The 21,981-nt window shown below is 37.0% G+C and overlaps 1 protein-coding gene across 7 annotated transcripts; it reads right to left on the bottom strand.

The window, feature by feature from the left end:
* Positions 1 to 392: 392 nt before the first annotated feature.
* LOC108985276 (protein CHROMATIN REMODELING 4-like) lies at positions 393 to 20,100 on the bottom strand. 7 transcript variants are annotated; one of them, XM_018957494.2, is made up of 12 exons: positions 19,559 to 20,100; positions 18,652 to 18,991; positions 18,354 to 18,386; positions 17,570 to 17,671; positions 16,682 to 17,437; positions 15,776 to 15,880; positions 12,867 to 15,644; positions 6,865 to 7,022; positions 4,890 to 5,004; positions 3,879 to 3,964; positions 2,840 to 3,500; positions 393 to 2,691 (listed from the first exon to the last, which is right to left on the bottom strand). In XM_018957494.2, exons 2-12 carry the CDS (start codon positions 18,868 to 18,870, stop codon positions 634 to 636), a joined length of 7,071 nt encoding a protein of 2,356 aa, XP_018813039.2. In that variant the 5' UTR covers positions 18,871 to 18,991; positions 19,559 to 20,100; the 3' UTR covers positions 393 to 633. The 7 variants fall into 7 exon arrangements, with proteins under 7 accessions (XP_018813039.2, XP_018813041.2, XP_018813040.2 ...); XM_018957496.2 differs by having other exon boundaries at positions 18,652 to 18,967; XM_018957495.2 differs by having other exon boundaries at positions 18,652 to 18,964.
* Positions 20,101 to 21,981: the final 1,881 nt, after the last annotated feature.

Genomic DNA, 21,981 nt, shown 5'->3' with positions numbered 1-21,981 from the left:
ATTCCTCTATTCAAGGGATTACAAATTATAATAAGAGAGAGAGACAAGAAAGTGAAGAATAATTGTTGATGTCTTTTCTCCCTAGACAAATTAACGATACTAACAAAATCCCGTACCATGCACAGGACTAGCCAAAAAAATTGCTCACAACAGATAGATAACGTTTCTATTGACAATTTTTTTCTCTGCCAACCATCGAAGAAATTTGCTTTTCTGGGACCCAGAACTTGTTTGCGCTTTACTGCAGCCGCATTCAGCACCCGGAGTAAGCATTTCAATATCTTGTTTAAAAACCGATCGGAAGGAATTTTTCTAGGTCCGGCACGGTGGCACCAGCTCTGTTTAAACGAGGATCCGAAATCCTAACGCAGATAATGGTCAGACATTACAAGGACAAAAGATGGCTCATGGATTGGACCAAGGCAATGAATTAAGCAATACCAATCAAGCAGCACTATATTTCATTTTCTTCTTACATTAACATTTACATGAGAATTCCTAATGAACCTATATTTGATAGTTCATCACTCATTTCATCATGCCTACAAAAATTCGAGCACATCGCTAAAGAGCCTGAAACTTCGGCAGCATGTAAGAACAGCTATGCTCAGTTTTCAGTCTCATATTATAGCTCTATGATTCATGGTCACTCACAGGATGATCTGAGACAGTACCCTCGGATGATACATCCTCAACATCAGGCTGTTCAGTCCGAGGGTCTGATTGAGTTTTGCTAGAATCTCCACTTTCGGTATGGTCTACTTTATCCCCTGGAGTTGAGCCCCATACGTTAAAAGGTAAGCTCTGCTCAGCCTTCTTTTTTGAAAATGCATGTTTTGGGTCTGGGAATCCAACTAGGTCAACAGATTTTGACACTTCAAGCTTGCTTTCAACGAAGCTTGAGCTTGTCATGCCAGAAGCAGATGACAAATGTGGGCCTGGAGCAACGCATGATGCTACCAGCTGAAGCACTTCAGGAGACGGGGACAATCCCATGCCTTTTCTCCTCCGCTGGTGTAAATGTGTGGAAGAGGATGATGGGTTCATCATGTTTAAATTGAGAGCAGGCAAGTTCAGATCTGATTCGATCTGTGGAAACCCTGCAGTTCCCATGGTAGATTGTGGATGTAGTGAAAACGGTGGAGCCAATTGAATTAAGCTTGAAGCAGCATTTTCATCATGAAGGTTTCTTTGGAAATCCTGACTCCTTCCAGCAATGTCTGGTGGGACCCGCCTAAACAAATGTGACCTCCGTTTCCTTTTCTTCTTTAGACTCCACCTTGGATCCTTTGGTATGGAAGGAGGTGGACCTGGAATCACAAATGGGGGGATGGCTGGCTTCTCTTCTCCATATAGCAATCGAACGGAATGTGCAATTGCTGATACAGTGGGGGGCAGGTTGGGATCTGGAGGTTTTGCAGGTACACTCACAGCTTCTCGCAGCCAATGGGGTAGCTTGTCCTTTGAAGAACTATTTCCGGCAGCTTCTTCGCACTTCAAATGTGAAACATTCAGCCTTTTACTGGGATCAGGCAGCAATACTGTATCAACAGATTCGCCACCTCCTAAATTGTGATGGGAATCACGCAAAACATTTAGCGATTTATCTAAGAGACTAGGCAACTTCCCATACTTATCGGGACACCGTTCTTCATCTTTTCTCTGAACATCAAGGCTGCTCGAGGAATTCAAGCCTAAAGAACCCAGACAACTGGCTCCATATGAATTGAGCAGAAACGGCTTGTCAATGGGTACATTTAAAGAAGTTCCTGACCGTTCAAAAGGTCCAGAAGAAGACTCCCCAGGATGGTTTACCCAATGCTTGTCAAGATTCCAAGTTGGTATAGGTACAAATTGGTCATTTTGCAAACCAAGTCGATCAGATGTTTCAAGATGTGGCACACTGGATGCAAGATCACCAAAACCCAATTTCATGTCTGTCAGATGGGTCTGAAACTTAGGGGGTGTAGCAAGTCTACTACCATGCAAGGCCCGAGCCATCATTCCATCAGAGATGCCAGGAAACATTGAGGATTTGGTAGACTTTGTTGGTTTGGTTGATTTTGGTACTGAAAAAGTTGACCCGTCGAAGAGCTTGAGTTGTTCCTCCTCCCACCTTGCTGACAAATCTTCTGACGTTTTATACCGGGAAAATTTTAACCTGGGGTCCCTAAGCACGGACTCCCAATTTCCCCGTCCATGTCTACGAACACCAATCCACAAAAAATCGAGTTCATCTTCAGACCAGCTTTCTATTTTTGATTTCTTTCCAAAAATGTTGCTTGATCCAGACCCTGTCCTCATCATTATGCTTTCAAGCACCTTCCTATGGTTTTCAGGAAATGAGGAAAATGTGGTTGGCCTCTTTCCCAGATCCAATTTGGGCGGTGCCTCCTCCTGCTGATTATATCTCACTGCATCATGTGCCGGGAATTTTAAGTTGGGCAGCAATGGTATTGTTGGGAGGTCCTGCATAAAGCCATTAACAGCTTCAGGTCTGTTACCTAATGATAAGCTAGGTAAGTAGTCAAGATGTGGACTCGGCATGGTCTTTGCTGAAAGTGGGAATCTAGACAGCATTTTTTCATTAAATGGCAAGCTCGGCAATTCCATCTTTTCTTGAAAATTAGAGAAAGTAGGACCAGAACTTTCTAAACGTTCAGAAGCTTTTCCTTGGACAGCTGGAGGACACTGCAAAGAGAAAAGGCATGGCGGTTAACATGCAAATATAGTGTGAATTACTAGACAGTGTTCACAAACCCCGAACGGGGTATATGCATACATATATACATTTATATATATATATATATAGAGAGAGAGAGAGAGAGAGAGAGAGTACTGGAAAATATAAGGGACAGTTATCCAGGATGCTGGTTTTAAAACGCTGTTGAAAGCCTTCTGCAGATGCATCTGGTTTCTCTGCTTTGTCTAAGGTAGAGTCCTGATTTTTTACATCTGTCTCAATTGAAGTCCTGGAGCAAGGAGCTAGACTGAATGGAAACTCTGGTCCAGTTCCCAGCTTACTTTGTTTGCCATTTGATCTTGACAAGCTCTGATACGACAACTCTGCCTGATTAGCATTGGGAGCACAAAGTCCAAGAACTGGTAACAAGTTACTGGTTGGCACTGAGCTTGTGTAGTTCGTGCTTTGAAAATGGTGACTTGGAAGGAAAATGTCAGGAGATGGGTGACCAAGTGGATTAACAGGAAAATCCAGATGACTACTCATTTTGTACTTTGATATTCTGCCCAGCCTTAAAGGCGAGTCAGCCTTATTCTTTGGACTATCTACTGGCTGAACTAATTTGTCATCCTCTATGTCAATTACTGAAATATTCTCTCTGATAGTTTGATGTAATTTGATCACCTCCCCTTCTTTGGGATCTGTGGAAGGACATTGAGGGACCGAATTAGGTCCAGGCATTCCCTCACCAGGACAAGACTCCTGAAATGCATTCCTCTGAGCAAGCCGTTCCTTTTGTCTGGCACGGAGTTTAGCACTGTCTCAATGAAAAATAGAGAGTAAATTGCATAATCCATGGTGGCAAAATATTAAAATTCCATAAATACACTTGACTGATCTAGCTAAGGGCAAAGAAAAAAATGCAATTCACACCACAAATATAAAAAACCATTTTTAATATACTCATCGCCAAGTTGTTCTAACAATTTCATAATGAGAAAAGAATAAGCTTCTTTCCCACCTGCCATTCTCCACTTTTGCCTATCAAATTGATTGAGATTTTATTCCCTTTTGAAAATATCATGTAATAAACTGCTTCAAGTAAATCATTTAACCATTTTTATTCAAATCAAAACTCTCACTTTTGGGCTTCTTAACAAAAATAAAATCACAGTAGAAAAGAATTTGAACATACAACTTTGCTTTTAGAGCACGTCCTGCTGGCGTATATTCCCGCTCGGGTTCTGGTTCTGGCTCTCGTTCCTCTTCACCACCACTCTGCTTTAACAAACATACAATAATAGCACTGTACATAAGCAAGAAAAAGAAGCAACTTTGCTGGTGCAACTATGGGGATATTTTTAGTTCTCATAAAATCAATGAGAAAACACACAATTAGCACCCGGATGGTTCAGACGTTTTAATCTGAGGCAGAAATTACTCTGCACCAATCATCAGATGGCCTGATTCGGAATGAAAAACTACAGAAAAGATGATCCAATTCAAATGGGAGGCCAACCAAAACAAAGCAAGTGGAGGTCTGGAGGAAAGATATGACTCCCACAGATTCATCATTGGAAATGGCTTTAAATAGAGTTATATGCAAATGACAAATGGGCCTGCAAATAAGTTACTTCTTTTGCTGCTGTACATGTGAGCGATGTGATTCAGATATATGGGTTAATCAAGCTCAACATTACGCATGTGCTAGCCTGCTCTCCTGCTTTTGACAGACTATTCCTTCTTTTGTAGATTTGACAGGTATCCTCAATCCTAGGTTTTCGTTCTTTTAAGGAATAGGCAATAGTGCGAAAAGCACAACTGCTCATAAAGATGCTAGGATATATATATATTTATAAGTAAACGATTGTATTAATAGGAATAGGCATAGCCCAAGTACACAAGATGGTATACAAGATGTAACACCTATCTAGGAAGAAGAAATGGGATTATAGATTCCAACTTGTTAAATGGGATTATCCTAGATAAAGATTGAGCAACTGTTGGAATATCTGTCTATAGACTAGATAGTCTCTTCCACTAATAAGGTAAGAACAACTTATCGCAAGGAGTTCGCATGTATCAATACCGAAAACAACTTTTCTAATTCTAGTCACATCTTCATTGAGAATATCACTGACAATTTGAAATATTTAGGAGAATTGGGAAACTTTCATGCCTAGAAGCAGACAGCACATCAAAATACCTCACTCATTGTTCCACTTGGGTGTGGAGTATATGCTTCCCTATAAGAAACAGCTTTCCTCAGGCGCTTCCCTCGACCAAGAGCTGCTTCCTCCTCCACTTGATACTTCTCCCATCTACAAAGTACATAAAAACATATAAGGAGATTCTAGATAACAGTTCCAAAACTTCTAGTCCCTATTTGCAAATATCAATGTTTTCCAAGAATAGAAGCCGAGTAGTAGATGAATTAGAAATCAATGGTGCACTCTTCACGTTGGGAAACTTTTCCAGTTCATGGAGTAACCAGTTATGAAACATCCTCTGCTTTGATTTCTTTCTACTATTACTTTTTCTTTTTATGGTTTTTTACAAAAAGGTAAATCTTCTACAAAAAAGTTTCTGATTACTTATAAAAAAATTTAGTTTCAGATGATCAGCTTTTCATTTTCTTCTTACAAGTGGACATGTTCATTTGTTTTGTTCAGATCCAAGATCAAATGTGGTCTAGCTCTCATATATTAAAGTCAATTACAACTGTAGGACCTCATATGCTGGCTGCACGCAAATCAATACATAACTCGGGCTCAACTAAGTTAATTCAGTTCATGCTTGCTTGGTTAATGCAAGTAATGACATGTGCATATGCTGGATGTGAAATGAGTAATGATATTTATATCAATTCAAAATATCCACGCTAGAATGCAAAAGAAGACAACTGCTAATAAACTTGAGTCACGGATTTGTCAAATTCAGCCCATATACGTGTGTGGAATGGACTTGTCTAATGCTTTCAGCACAATATCACCTAACTAGGGTCAGCAAAACCAAAATGAAGCTGGCTCATTTACGGTCTCGGCCAAGCTTGAAAGCAAAGTCAAGAGCTTGAACACTGGCCGAATTGCACTAGCCAAGTCTAAACATTCTACTCAGTTTGGCTCGGTTTGTTAGCAGCACTGCATCCAAAGCTCCCAAATTGATCAAGACGTTTCTTTGTATGTTTATATATATAAGGATGGCAGTGGGATGGGTTTAGCAGGTTTCAAGACCTGACTGAACTCTAATAAGACGTGTTTGGGAAAGTTTACATGTGTTTGACACAGGTTTGGGCTTAAATTTTAAAATTGATACAATTTTGAACGTGTTTAGGTTCTAGGCATTTAGACTTGGAATCCAATCCAATTACATAGTTCAATAACTAACATATTTCTAGGATGAAAATTAAGAAAATCCTAGGTCTTCAATAACCTTTACCCAGCATTTTCTTACCTTCTTACTTTCTTTCTCATCTTACCCCCAACCCCCAGGGCATATCAAACGTCATATGATAAACTTCAGATGTTTCTTGTTTTTAATTTTCTAGAAACACAACCAAAAAAAATATTTTCCAGATAGGTCAAATATTATGAATTTTAATTGAATCTTGATATTAATAATGTTCAGGAGGGTTTGAAAAAGCTTGAACATTTAAAAAGGTGACAAGTTTGAGGCAATTTTGGACTATCCCAAACCCAATCAATTGCCCATTGTAGCTATAAATTGATATGCCCAAAACCTAACCTGCTGTCCTTTTGTAGATATATATTTATTAAAGCATGAATATAAAGTCATAATTGGATCTGCCAATGCTATCATAATTAGTGTATAGGAGTGGTATGGATCTGGGCTCCATTCTTATATAGGAGTGAGATGGATTTGGCCGGAGTAGGTCTTACATACCCTTAGTGGGTATATGGAGTGGTATTAGAGCATTTTCATTGAAAGAGAAAAAGAATTGTCAGAGCAAGTTATGAAAAGGAACTGCCATTACATTTTTTTTAAATTTCCCTCTTGCACTGTGTTTAAATCATTCTCTCTCTCACTCTCTAGAATTTATCAAGTTAAAAATCTAGCTCCATAGGCATGCTATTCTTCATGTCCACACTTGTTTCAAATATTAGCAGTTATTTAGTGATGCAAACTCTGGAACTAACTGGTGACAAGAAGAAACTCCTTACCTCACACGTAAAAGTCTATCCCATTCATTTTCTTCCATACCAATCACCGCATTATCCTCTTTCCTTTCAGGATTTTGCGCACAGATATCATCAGTAAGAATGGGAGGAGATTCAGCTCCCCCTTGTTCTTCTGTAGGTTCATCATTCCATTCAAGTGCCTGATTAAAAGAACAATCAGAAACATTACAATTTTTTTATAAGTAAAATAAAATTTTATTGAAACAAGTAACATTACAAATTTTTTTTAGGCAAATAAAATGTTGTTGAATCTAATGAATAGACATAGCCCAAGTACACAGAAAGCATACAAGAGGAAACACCCAATAAAGCATCAGGTGCTAGAAATGGAAATAAGAAAATCATAAAAACTAGCTCCATTGAAATCAATAAAAGATGCCCATAAGAATAAAGTTTTTTTTTTAGAAGAGATAAGTATTATTGATATGAATGAATAGGCATAGCCCGTGTACACAGAAAGTATACAACCCATAAGAATAAAGTATCGAAAAGGAATCTTCTGAGTTCTTCCAAAGAGTATTCCCTATCTTCAAAACTCTAGTCATTCCGCTCCATCCAAATCCATCACATTAGATGGAACCATCTTCCAAACTACTGCGACTCAGGGATTACCCTGAAGACCTCTCCAGCTGGCAAGGAGATCCACTGTCCCAGGCATTACTCATGCAAGTCCAATACTGCTGAATATATCATCCCATATTGCCCTAGCCTAGCAGGCACGAATTTAGGAGGGGGCCGCCCCCCAAAAATTTAGAAAAACAAATTATGGGATTACTACGTAAGTTAAAAACTCGATAAAAGCTGCCCCCCCCCCCCCCAAAATTTGATTGTCAGTTGCCTTGCCCCAAATTCGATAAAGCAAATCACATCGTGCAACATTACAAGCATGATGTGCCTTATCATCCAGATCTACAATACTTGTCCACAATTTCTAATTTATGTCAGGTATTGAATACTACTCAAAAGGCCAAGGATTATTATCTGGTTGATAGATTGATTCAACTTGTTTTGACACTTCCAGTTTCAAAGGCAACTACTAAGCGGGTTTTTTCGGCTATGAACATCGTTAAAACAAAGCTTTGAAACAAAATGGAGGATGACTTTCTTGGAGATTATTTGGTAGTCTATATTGAGAAAGAGGTTGCTGAAAGATTTAGCATGGATGCCATAATTGATTGATTTTATTTAATGAAAGAGCGATGAGTCCAATTAGCATAACTAGGCCCAACCCCGAGACCGGACCGAACCAACCGAATAGGAAAATAAAAATATTAAATATATTTTATATTTTTTTATAGGTAAATATTAAATATATTTTTTATATAATAATTGTATAATTAATTATGTAATTTTCATCTAACCTATCACTATTTACAATATAATTTTTTTTGTAAAATACCTAAGTTGCAACTTGCAAGTGAGTATAAAGCAATTACAAATATTAATGTAATTAACTAATGTATGATATGAATATCAATTAACTAACCTATCACCAATTCACCATTAACTAATTACTAACATCTACATCTATGATCTACTTATCAAAAAAAAAAAAAAAAATCTACATCTATGATCTAATTAAAGTTCTAATTTATTAGATAAATTTTTTGTAAACTACCTAAGTTGCAAGTAAATATAAAATGTAAAATACCTATGGTCAATGACAATTATTTATTAATCATATACAAAATGTAAAAACTAAAAATTTTAATATATTGACAATTATCATAATATATTGACATACTCAAAGTTAGTAACAAATTAGCAATTAACATCATAAATATAATTATAATTAATTTTTTTTAATAAGTTAATTAAATAATTCATATTAAATAGTTTAGTTAATTTTAATTTTACTAATTTAAATAATTTTTTTTATTAATTTATGTGCCAAAAAGATAAAAGAAGCACAAGAATGCCTCTTACTCATTCAAGAAACGGCGCCGTTTAAAATAAGTTATAACCCGTCTGTTGAAAGTTGAAAACTTGAAACGGTGCCGTTTAGGATTATTTTCAATCCAAACAGCGCTTTTTCAACAATGTTTCTCTTCCCCGAATCTCGATCCCCATTTTCACTTCTCACTTTCAGACTTTCTCTTCTCTTCTCACGAAACCCCTAGCAGCCCCTCCGTCACAAACTCGCATCCCCTCCCCTCTCCAGCCAATCCGTCGAATCCCCTCTCCGAGTCTCCAGCCCCTTCGTCGCAGCCCCTGCCCTGCCCTCTCCGAGTCTCCATCCCCTTCCCCTAAGGAACAGTTGATTCTTCAAATTCTTATGTCTTTGATGGTTTGTAAGGTTTTCTTTTGTGAGTTTTATATTCTTAGGTTATGTCGATTTTACAATAGCGTGTAACCCAAATACAAATGCCCCCTTTTTTTTTTTTTTAAAGAGTTGGGGCCACATGTCCAAGAGTGACCCCTCCCAAATTTTATTTATAAACCCTCACTTATGGCTGAGGAAAACCGTGGTTATAACAAGCACTTGGGGGGTTATAAGATAGGAATACACAAAAACCCACAAACCCTAGTGTCAAAAACCAACATCCGTATACTCTATAATCAAAACCAAAACCAATAATAACAGGAACACATATAAAACCAACATCAAACAAAAATTAAGCAAATCTAACATGAGGAAGCCCCATTTTATCCATCTTCAACATTCCTTTTAGTAAGTGAGGAAGTAAAGAGAAATCCTCCCATATCATACTACTACTGTCAAAACCCATCCGAGCCAAAAAATCCGCAGGAGCATTGCTTTGTCTATACACATGAGAGATAGAATAGTTCAAAGTACCAAGAATCTCAAGAATTTCTTCCCAAAGATCTTCAAAATACCAAAGCCCACAACGAGATTTCATCACCCACTGGAAAACAATCATAGAATCAAGCTCAATATCAACATTAACTAGATTCAGGCTTTTCACAATACAAATACCTTATTTTGTCTTTAGTTTCTTTGTATCGGCAGTGGTATATAAGACAAGACTGGTTCAACTCGTTGTCTAGATCACTTTTATTGTCATAAATTCGTAATATGTAGGCAATTCTTTGGAAGTTTGGATGTCCTGTGAAATAAAATTATTCTATTGATTTTCTAGGGACTTTTTAACTTTTTCTCATTGGGGATTGATTATTCTATTTTTGTGAATATCATTATTCAATTTGTAAGATTTTCTCTGAATCCCATATTTATGCATTGGTCTCATTGATTTGTTTTGTAATTTTGTTATAATTTCTGCTGGACAGCTATTGCTCTTATTTTTCAGTGTTATTTTTCTCTGCTTATATCTTTTTATTTTTCATTAATGATGATCTATTTTTGTTGGCACTTCAAATTAACTGTCGATATTCCACATTTGTTGGAAGCATGATTTAAGTTTCATTTCCACCAACTTTTCCATCTGGTACGTATTCCTCATCTGAAAAATGTTAAGATGTTAAAGGTTTCCCCCTTATTTGCTGCCTTTTTCTTTTTCTTATTGATTCACAGCTTGAATTATTGAACGTGGGAATTTGCTCTTGTAAAGTTTGCCATAAGTGGAAGGTCCTGGCTGTGGACAACAATCTATTATCTATGGTTTAACCTATTCAAGGAGAAATGGGGAGGAGATCATGCTGTGTTCTATGCCCCTGTTGGTTCAAAATCACTTGTAACTCAGTCAATTGTAATTTGTTATATCACTTTATTAGTAGGTGGGTTATGGCTAGAAGGCTAGATGCATGGATTGTAAATTGTAATAATTTTTGTGTCATTTACATTTTTGGGTTTTTTTACTTTTTTTTTCTTTTATTTGGACTCTTGGAGTTGGAGACTTGGAGTTTGTGTTATAACTTATAGCTAGTTGCCTTCATTTTTTTTTCCTTTTTTATTCGTAGTTTGAAATTTGGATGATTATTGATTAGGGATTTTTTAAAATTTCTTTATCTCTATTTTTTTAAGAGATTTGCTATACATCTGCCTACTGTTCATGGCACACCACACACTTTCTGACATGTCTTGTTCTTCAAAACATGTGTTTGCCTCTCACATATTGCATTTGAAATTTTTGCCCCTCCCTCCTGCGTCTCCCCTCCGTTAATCTCACCCCACCATCTAGGGCTGCCGAGGAAAAGGGCCGACACAGAGAGAGAGAGAGAGAGAGAGCCATTGCCAAAACCATTGCACCGTCGCCACTTGCAACCCGAGAGCCTCTATTTTAGGAAGTCAAAACAAAGCAAGTTTTCTTGCACCAGTCTCAACCCTCCTCCATCGTGCACCACCATAGGGAATCACCTCAATAGCACCGTGAAACACCTCATAGTTTCTCCCATTCACGCCACCACTATGCAGCAACAGAATCAAGAAGTCGAAACAGCAGCGGCATTGATTTTAGAAGCAGAAGAAATGAAAAACTGACACCACCCACCATCAATCGCCATAGGAAAGTGCTCGGACCGTCACAGAGAACACCGATCAGCCATCTTCCGCTGTCTTGCGCCATTTCGGTAAATCCACGCTGAGATCCTCCTCTTCCTTTCGTCATTTCTCTGTTTCTCTTATTCACCATGTTTTCTCGACTTCACAACACCATCCCGCCATAATCACCACGGTCTGGACTCACAACATCGCAGGACTGAGGGGGGAAGGATTTTGGGTGAAGGGAGGGGGAGCTACAGAAGAAAGGTCGCGGGACTGAGATGGGGGGAGTTGGGGCCATTTAGGGTAGAACTGGTTCACTTGTTAGTGAACCTGGTTCACAAAGAGAGTGTGGGGTGTGGGGTGTGCGGTTTGGCACAGTGGCTGATGAGAAGATTTATTATTTTTTTAAATTTTATTACTATGATTGATAACCTTGTATAAGTTGTTTGGATGGATATAGACAATTTTTTTTTTTTTTTAGTAAAACCTTTTATTCAAATTTATTGTATATAGACAATTTTCCTTTTATGATTATTTTTATTTTCCTTTCAAGTTCTTTTTTGGTATTTTTTGGCTTAAAATTGGATAAAATGTTAGTGGGCCGAAAACTGACTAGAATTTTCACTGTTGGGCCGAGAAGCACAGGATATTAAGATTGGCCCATTTGGTACTAGGCCGGACCGACCAGACCGAAAGGGACCGGTCCGGTCCCAAGGGCTGTTCAGTCCGGTCCTGGGTGGGAAAATCCTAGACCAAAGGGGTGGGGTCCGGTCCAGTCCCAAAAAACCCTATGGACCAACCGGACCGGACCGAATTCACCCCTAAGCATAACTGATTATATTTTACTTTTTTTAAGCATTCAAACTTGTACTTTAGACAACATGTATTTTTTTAATTATATATATGGAGTTATGTCATATTTTTTATACAAATTTTTACATGTGCCTTGCCCCCAACCCTAAATTAGATTTATAGCTTCGTCCCTAGCCCTAGCCACTTCACAATGAAGTAATAAATGCTCCACATATTCATCACTTCTCTTACATGTTAAGATTATAATTAACAGTCAGAAGGATATCAAATTCAGCACATTGCTTGTCAATATACACAGAAACAACTTCCTCTAAAAATTAAAAAATATAAAGGAAAAAAAAGAATGTTAATCTCCAAGCAATCGCAAAGCAAAAACAACCACAATGAAAAGAATTTAAATAAATGTCCCTACATTTAGGAGAAGCATTCTAAGAAAGCAAAACGAGTCCCATCAGTTGGCAGTTCGAAAAGGGGGGGGGGATTGTGTGGGCAATACAAATATATCTCCACAATGTCTTCAGAAAATAAATGTATCACACCACAAAATTCATATAGTTTTTGTCTCAATGAAACACAACTGACAAAAGCTTTCAACATTTTTTTTAATTAGTGACAAGCTTTTTTTGAAAGCTGTTGAAAGACTTTTGCTTTCAACATTACAAAAAAAGGTAGCAATTTTCCGGATGTGAGATTTAACTTTTTACGTCTCCATCCCCCACCCCCCAAAAAAGAATAAAACAAAAAAAGAAAAGAAAGATTAAATGTTTACCTTCACTGAGCCAAGCACATCACTTTCCAAATCCCCTTCAGCATTATCACTTGATCCAGACTGAAGATTTGAACGGTCAAGCAGTTTCAAAATAGCATTTTCATCCCACATGATCCTGCTGCTGCTATCTGTACATTTGTCCTGGTACACATCCCCTAGACTACCAGCTCTCTTCCTATGCTTATTGTCTGTATCCACTACTGCCTCGTCTTTGTTACTGCTACATTCACCTGTATCTTTCAAATTTGTGCTAGGACAATCGTTAAAAAGTTCTTCTGTTCCCCATTTCAAAATATCTTCCACTTCTTGCTGTGATCCAGACTTATTCACAAAAAGCTGATCAAGCATCAGTTTCTTCTTTGCAAGCTGCAAGATCCGCTCTTCAACGCTAGCACGAACTACAAGTCGATATACCAAAAGTCTATTTGACTGTCCAATTCGATGTGCACGATTCATAGCTTGGATATCAGCATGTGGATTGAAATCAGAATCATATATAATGACAGTGTCAGCAGTTGCCAAATTGATCCCAAGACCACAAGACCGTGTTGATAACAAGAAGACAAAGCGACTTTTGTCTTGGTTAAAGCGTGCAATTGCTGTTTGTCGATCAGCCACTGAGACAGAGCCATCCACTCTCTCATATGTTTTAGGCCCAAATTCTATATTCATATAATCTTCAAGGATATCAAGAAGCTTGGTCATCTGTGAGAAAATAAGGACTCTATGACCTTCCTTGTATAGAATCTTAAGCATAGAATGCAACAAAGTCAACTTGGCAGAGGCTTTTATCCGCATTTCATGAAGGAATTCTACCGATCCAGAATCAGGTTCAGTACCAGGTATGAGATATGGGTGATTGCAAACTTTTCTTAACTGCATCACAATATTTAGCATTGATTGCTGGACAACCCCCTTCCCAATATTCCGCAATATTTGATAGTTCTTTGTCAGCATTGCACGATAGTATTCTGCTTGGATGGATGACAACTCTACAGGAACCATTCGTTCAGTCTTAGGGGGAATATTTTGCATTGCATCCTTTTTAAGTCTTCGAAGCATATGCGGAGCAACAAGTTTCTTCAATTCTTCCACTTTTTCAGCAGTTGTAAGATCATTAAACTTCTCTTCAAATGAAGAGAGTGAAGGAAATGAAGCTGGCTGCAAGAAGTTAAGCAAGTTATACATCTCACCGATATTGTTTTGAAGAGGTGTACCAGTCAACAATACACGATGTTGAAAGGAGAACGAATTGAGCAAGCTAAAAAGCTTACTTCCAGAATTTTTCAGGCGGTGGCCTTCATCAACCACAAGAACTTCCCAAGGAACTCCACGCAAATGAGAGGAATCAGCAAGTACCATTTCATATGTAGTTAAAAGAACATTAAATTTATAGGCCGCTGTTTTCTTATTCAAGTCACTTGGATCACTGGCATGCCACTCATATTGGCGAATCATGGATCTTGCTTTTGCGCAACCATGATACTCCACAACATTCAAGTTCGGAGCCCATAATGAAAACTCAGCCAGCCAGTTAGGCATTGTGGAAAGTGGAACCAACACTAGACAGGGCAGAGTAGCTTTAAACTCAAAATACAGAGATGAGAGAAAAGCACATGCAGAGACTGTTTTTCCAAGACCCATTTCATCAGCAAGTATCACATTCTTGGATTTATGCCAGCATTTACGCAACCAATTAAGAGCTTCAAGCTGATGGGGAAATAATGAACCTCCTTTTAGTTCCTTAGGTTGCTCTGTGAGAGTTACTATCTCATTTTGCTGACGGTCACCCTTCCTTGTTAAGGCATCCTTGGAAGAGTCTTTCTCCAATGTTTGGCGTTCAAATTGATTAAAAAGATCAATCAGGTGCAAAGAATTTTGAAGAACAGATTCATCTAATCTTTCCCAAGTGCATTCATCATAAGGGAGACCTGTCCATTTTACAAAAGCTTCAGCTGTCCTATCTTTGAGATTAAGGCGAGCAATCACCCGCTGGGGCTGCTTCCACCGCTCCTCACAGATGTTTATTACAGCTGTCCCATATTTTGCCTTGTAATTTTCTAGCTTTCTCTTCGCCAGAACTTTTAGCTGAGATTCAGAAATCCAGCTATTATGAATATGAGACTTACCTACCCACTTAATTAAAAACTCATACAACACTGTCTCTCTGTCAACACAAGCAGATTCAGCTGGGGTGGCCTCGTGATTTTTCTTGTCTGCAGAGGCACTCATTTCCATTCCTAAATCTGATTCTTTGTCATCTTTGGTTCCATTAGAGACGTGTGTTTCCCATATTTTTGGAACTTCACTGTTACCATGATCTCTCAAACTAACATTAGTATTCTTCTCTGTAACCAACTTTTCATTTGTTTTTTCCAAATCTTCTGTAATTGTAGCAGATTCATCTTGATCTTTGCCCTTTACGGTACTAGAATCTGACTCCTTGATTTCTTCATGTAAACAAACAATGGTGTTTCCTCTTTTGCATTCTCTGGATGCAGATCTTCTGTATACATGCATTTTATCCACTTTCATTTCATTCACCATGCTTTCTTCCCTATCACAAGTCTTAACAATATTCTGACAACCCTCATTAAGATTTTCACTGGCCACAACATCTATATCAGTATCACAAGCTGAGTTTTCTTCTGATAGTATGTTTTGATTTTCTGAAATTAGTAAGTCATCAGAACGTAGGTCAACAGTAACAGACACAGGTAAGTGGCGTGAAGAGCCCATGTAAGCACCTTGAATTCGACACCCAAGAATCCGATCAACCTGCACATAGATGTATATGAAATTAAAAAATACATCATGAAGTTCACATTTAACTGTACACAGCATGAAGTTCATATTTAAGACATTAAAACAAGCAATATAACAAATTGTGTGCTGAAGGATTCATTTACCTGCAGAGGTTCAACAGGGATGCCTTCTCCACAGATTACTGCTTCATCCACGTTATCTGCTTTATTCAACTCATGTGACAGGCTTGTTGCTTCCTGCAGAAGTTTCTGCATCAAATCGAATTTATTTACTATCACACTCAAAAAAAAAGAACAATGATGATAATAAAAACACTAGTAAAAGTGATAATGACCTCTATCACAAATTACAAATTGTTGAAACAGGCGAGTTTCGGCAAACACAGCAAGAAAATGTAATGTGTGTGTATGGAAAAAGTTAAATAACAGTATCACATTGATATAAAATACTGGATACACAGGAAACAAGTAAATGGTAATTGAAGTGCAAAAAAATGACAGTTTTATGGAACATTCTTATTGTTAAGCAGAATATGAGAATCTATTTAATAGAAATTACAAAAATTACTAAAAAGGTTCAACATAGTGAATCAAGAAATGATCAATTCTGTCAACAAAATCTTAAGCTATTGTGCCATAATTTATTACTAAGCAGTACTTGTTGGGTGCCCATTCACACACAAACCGCCTTTAGAGAGAGAGAGAGAGGAATCAGGATTAATCATAAGTATTTTTTACTTGATGCACTTATAAGTAATAAACATCAGGTAAGTAGGTAAAGAAACAAAGCAAAACAAACAAATGGTTCATATTTGTATAATAACCACCAAGAGAATCTCAGATATCAGAGATTAGATTGATGGGGGGTAAGAAGTGCAACATGATGCTAAGGTTCTGCAGCATATTATATTTGGCATGTTAACATAGCATTTAGTGACTACCATTTTTATTCTCCATGCTTTCAAGTTTTGAGGTGAAAATTTATACACACATATACTGAAAAGGCATAAATAAACAAAGAACATACTCAGGCAGATAAAATAATGATACCTCATCTTTTCTCTGCACATCTAAAATTGTCATTCCTATATCCTCCTTTGACAAAGCTGTGGAAACCCCACGGTGAATAGACTTGCGCTTCTTATGTGACTTACTATTTGCTTTGGATCCACGTTTCTTAGAAGTACTAGCTCTAAACTTTCCTTCATTGGTCCTATGCTTCTTTTGGCTGTTATCATCATTGACTTTCTGTTTCCTTTTTCTATGTTCCATGGTGGCAGCACTGATTGCAAGAACAAGTGTTTTCCCAGTAGATACATTGTTTCTAAGCGAAGCAGGCTTCCCCTCAGGAGCTTCATCAGCTGTCTCTGAATTTTTAACTTCAGAATGGGATGAAATTTCCTCAGCAGGAGAGTTTGATTTCCTGTCTGCAGGAGAGTCTGCAGGAGATATATTAGATTTCTTCTCATCATCAACACTCACACAGAATGAATTATCTTCAAGCAGTGCAAGGGATTGATGAGTAGGCTTGGTGCTACAGGATACATCTATTTGGGAAGGGACGGGTTTCTGTTCAAGGAATTTGACAGATTTTCCTTTGCTGGAGGACCTTTTCTTTGCAATAATAGAGCTTCCAAAAATTCGTGATACTTTGTCCATGTCAGATGACTGAATTCCAATTTTTGATTTTCCAGTGACTATCTTTGTTCTTGCCCGTTTTGAAATGGTATCAAGTTGGCTCATTGGTTTTAACGGATCACCTTTCTGACAGCAGTTAGGGCATTGCCACTTCCCCATTGGTATGCGCTTCATACGAAAAAATAATTATGTAAACAAACAAGTGAAAGACAATTACTGAGTTTTGGCATCTCTGACTAAAAATAAAATATTAATAAATTGGATAGCACACAAGTCTAGCTCAAAGCTGATGAAATATACCTTCAGAGGAGGATTAAGGCACTGGAGATGATAGGTCTGGGGACAACTATCACAACATAACAAGTTACCGCCAAGATCACAGATCACGCATTCAAAGTAATACTGGAAGACAAATAAATTAAGTATAGAAAAAGCAGGAACTAGTTAGTGAATGCTTAAAAACCGCCAATATTTCACGGGAACAAGAATGCAAAAGAAGTTACCATTAAAAAGGATATTATCTCAGATGGTATTGAATTGTCTCATCTGGTTACAATAATAATAAAACTTGCTCAAATTACATAAAAGAATGACTAAATAGAGTGAATAGTATTGAACTAAACTAAATTTTTTTCAAGGTGAGGTTAACACATTTGCCTCCATCTCTGTTATCAAAAACATTAGAATTGTGACGTGTTGATTTCTCTTCTTTCAGTCGATCACCCCTTCCCCCAAAAAACTTAACATATACAAATACAAACCTTGGAATCAAATCAAAATCTCAACAGCATGGAACCTTGTTTTCAATTAGAGGAAACAAGCTGAATAGTTTTAATTCACAGTAAAAATTAAACATAAATTTCATCAAGAGAGAAGAATTTAAGACTTTCAAAGGAGTAATAAACAAAGAAAGGACTCCACATAAAAATATTAAAGCCATCACTTAAATTTGTTTTGATAAGTGAGATAAAAATCTTATTAAGATGAAAAAGGGTGTTCCAGTACACTGGAACTATACAACAATCCACATAAGAAAAATGTCATCACACAATGATCAAGTAACTCCAAGAACAGCAGTTCTTACCAAGTGCTTCGATTCAGGAGAAAGGGGTACACGCTGTCATGTTAAAATTCATTACAAGTGATTTAGTGTAGGACTTCCAGCAATTGAACTCAAATGTTTGTAAAAGAAAAACTTTTCGATACATGATCAACGGAGAAAAAGGAGTAAAATCTTGAAAATATTCACAAGAATGATTGACAAAAGCAATCAATCTCCCAGCTTTTTCATGGCTAGATTAAGAAGCTGCTGCCACAAATAAAAATTTGATGACAGTGACCAGAAATAAACAAGAGGAAATGCAAAAAGCGCAAAAGCTCACCCCATCATTCCCTTTCTTCTTGGAAGAAAAACGCTCAGATCTAGTTTCACTCTTCAGCCTGCGTTTGACCGAAGAAGTATTCTTTGGAGTTTCTGATGCCACAGAACTAACTTCTTTACCATTGGATATAGCTGGACCACAAGGGAGTTTTCTCCGTTTGCGCTTCAAGACCCAGTTTCTGTTGATCATTTTACTATTCGATGAGCCGTTTTCCTTCATCTCTCAACCCAGATTGTACATGGCGGTCAAATGTTACAGAAGTACATTTTTAGTTGCTTATATGGTTGAAAGGTCAAAGCTTCTGGACAGCATTCTGCTGCAAGACCAAGATGTTATGTTCCTGTACTTTAATATTATGCAAATTTAGAAGCAAACGGCAGAAAGATCAAGATAAACAAGTAACAATCACGGAAATAGAGAAAAGAAAATGCACAATAACTAAACAAGAGGATCAGAGTTAAACCGAAAAAAACAATAAAAAGGTACAACAAATCCAATTGTTGAATCAAGTTAACCATTTAGTTCAAACCATACTTCGTCAAATGGCTACATACACACCAAAAGAAATGATAATGCTGAAATTAAACAATCCAATCACATCAACTTTAGCATGCACACACATTCAACTCATATTAAACCCAGAAGCCCATTTGAGTAACCACTAATCACACAACCTATGACAAAACCCAATTTACCAGTCCCTAAAGACACCAACTTTTGCACCAACAATCACAACCCATAAACCCAATATCTCAAAAATAAATCAAAATTCACACCAAAATGAGCATGAATGCAGACATGGGTCAGCTGAAATTGCACAAACAAACATATCGCCACAATAGGTCCGACCAAGAAATGAACAAATAATACATAAAATCAAAGTACCCATATGAATTCAGAAGCTTACCTATCAAATGAATGGATCAAAGAATGATATAGAGAAGACAGTCTCAGGTTGAGAGACAGCGCGAGAAGGAGAAGGAAATAGGTTAGGGTATAGATACTCGGAGATAGATGAGAAATACGAGAAAAAAAGAAAGAAAGAGAGTGAACAGAAGACAAACGAATAGAGAGAGAGAGAGAGAGAGAGTTTTATTTGAGGGAGAGAAGCATACAAATACGGAATCGCCGGGGTCGTAGGACGGGGTTACGCTCTGACATGGCAGCAGAGGGAGGGAGAGAGAGAGAGAGAGATAGAGTCTGTGTGTTGGTGTTGTTGATGTTGATGGCGTTGCTGTATGTTGTTGAAGCCCAAAGCACTCAACCACTCATACCTCGCCACGTGGCACAACGGAGACTCTCTTGCTCCCCCTTCTCTCTCTCTCTTCTTGCTGCCTTGCCCCATCATCCCCGTTTTCCTTTTCCTTTTCCTTTTCCTCGTTCTCTCTTTTGTCTGCTTTTCTCTCTTCCCCATGTCTCCTTATACTACCACAGAGGGAAAGAGAGAGAGTATCCTCCGCTCTGGCTTTCCTTCTTTCTTTCTTTTCTCATTATAGCCGCCATCATGTTTGCTGGGGTGCTGCATTTTTTTTTTCTATTAAACTTTTTCATCTGCAGCCTTCTTTAGCTCTCTCTCTCTCTCCCCTTGTCTTTCATTTACCAGACATCGTTTCATTTCCATTTCGATGGCTTACCCATTCACCGTCACTGCTGACAAAAAAATCCCAGCTGGGGGTGACTGCATTGTGGCCATAGTTAGCGTTTAGGCCCTTCTTTTTTCTATTCTTCAATAAAAGCTGGAAATAGATTAACATGCATGATTAGAGACACTGTTACTGAGTATGAGGAATGCAGGACTGACTGAAAATGACTAAATACGTACATCTGTATGCTTTTTAGGAAAGTTGCATTAGATCTTGCCAAGTGAAACAGATATAGAAAGAGCAATGCAAGGCGTTAGTGAAGGGCTAAAGGGTACTGCTTTTCATTTAATGGGGTTTTTATATACATATGCACACTTTCTGATTGAGGTTACCAACACTAGGAAATTTGAGAGGCTTATTATGGGTAATAGATATTTATTTATGTTTAATGTTATGTATAGTCTTGTAGTATGCAGTTCATGTATTCTTCATTTGAAAAAAAATATGAGTGACAAATTTATTCATTTTTTTAAAAAAAAAATATGCGAGAATTGTTGGGTTATCATTTAATCCGATGAAACCACCAAATCTCTCTTGAAATTTTGGAATTCAAATCTATAGTCATAAAGCCACATGATCATATATCCAATTGTCATTATTTAATCCTTTTGGCAATTTATATAAATTTTTTGTGGTTTATGCTAAAAAAAATGGTTTGGATTACATTAAAAAGGATCAATAAGATAAGGATAGACCCACGTATTACAACATTTATACGAAAAACTCTCATGAATGGCTTGTTTAGAGAGTGAGATGAGATAAGAATTTTGTAAATAGTAGTAAGATAGTTGTAAATAGTAGTGATATAGTTTGAGTTGAGTATTTTTTGGATTTTGAGAAATGAGAGATAAAAAGTTGAATAAAAAATATAATAAAATATTGTAATAATATAGTTTTATAATATTATTTTTGTTTAGAGATTTGAAAAAATTGGAATTTTTTTTTTTTACTTGAAAATTTGAAAAAGTTGTAATTATCAGTTTGAAAAAGTTGTGATAATTGATTTAAAAATTTTGTATTTAAATTATATTTGTGAATAAGATGAGATCAGATGAAATGAGATCAGATGAAAATTTTGTGTCTCATTTAAGCCCCAAATTTGCCCAATAATAAATACTATAAAACTCACCTCATATCTTTTTTCTCTCGAAATTTTAAAGTTTGGAATAAATATTAGAAGATTTTAATAGTAAAAATATAATTGAGAAGGAAAAGAGTCAACATGCTCTTAATGAAGAGTAATGTTAAATGTAGTATTAAGGTGTGCAATTCTACGCACTCCTTAATTTGAAAAAATTAGTATCTATTATTAAAAAATAATATTTTCATATATGTCTCAAACTTGTCATTTTTTTCAAAGCGAATACGCGAGATTTGTACATCTTAAAACTGCAAATATCATTTATCTTTTAACGAATTATCTGTTTAATTTAGTTTTTTTTCTAATTTGAATGAATCTAAGCATACTTGAATGAATCTAAACAGTACCATTAAGGTCATTAAAGTATGCAATCCATATTAAATTGGAGGCATGATATGGATTCCATGGACTTTGGGAAGTGATCATTGGATTGGCATCCAATGTGATTTATTTAAGTTCGAAGGAAGATATTCAAGATAATAGTGACACAGTCTAATAATAATAGCTATTGTGATGTTTTTATCAATATTGAAGGCATCATCTTAT

The sequence above is a fragment of the Juglans regia genome, chromosome 4, assembly GCF_001411555.2.
Source record: "Juglans regia cultivar Chandler chromosome 4, Walnut 2.0, whole genome shotgun sequence".
In the NCBI taxonomy this organism is placed as follows: Eukaryota; Viridiplantae; Streptophyta; class Magnoliopsida; order Fagales; family Juglandaceae; genus Juglans; species Juglans regia.
This window is presented reverse-complemented; position numbering and strand designations above follow the sequence as displayed.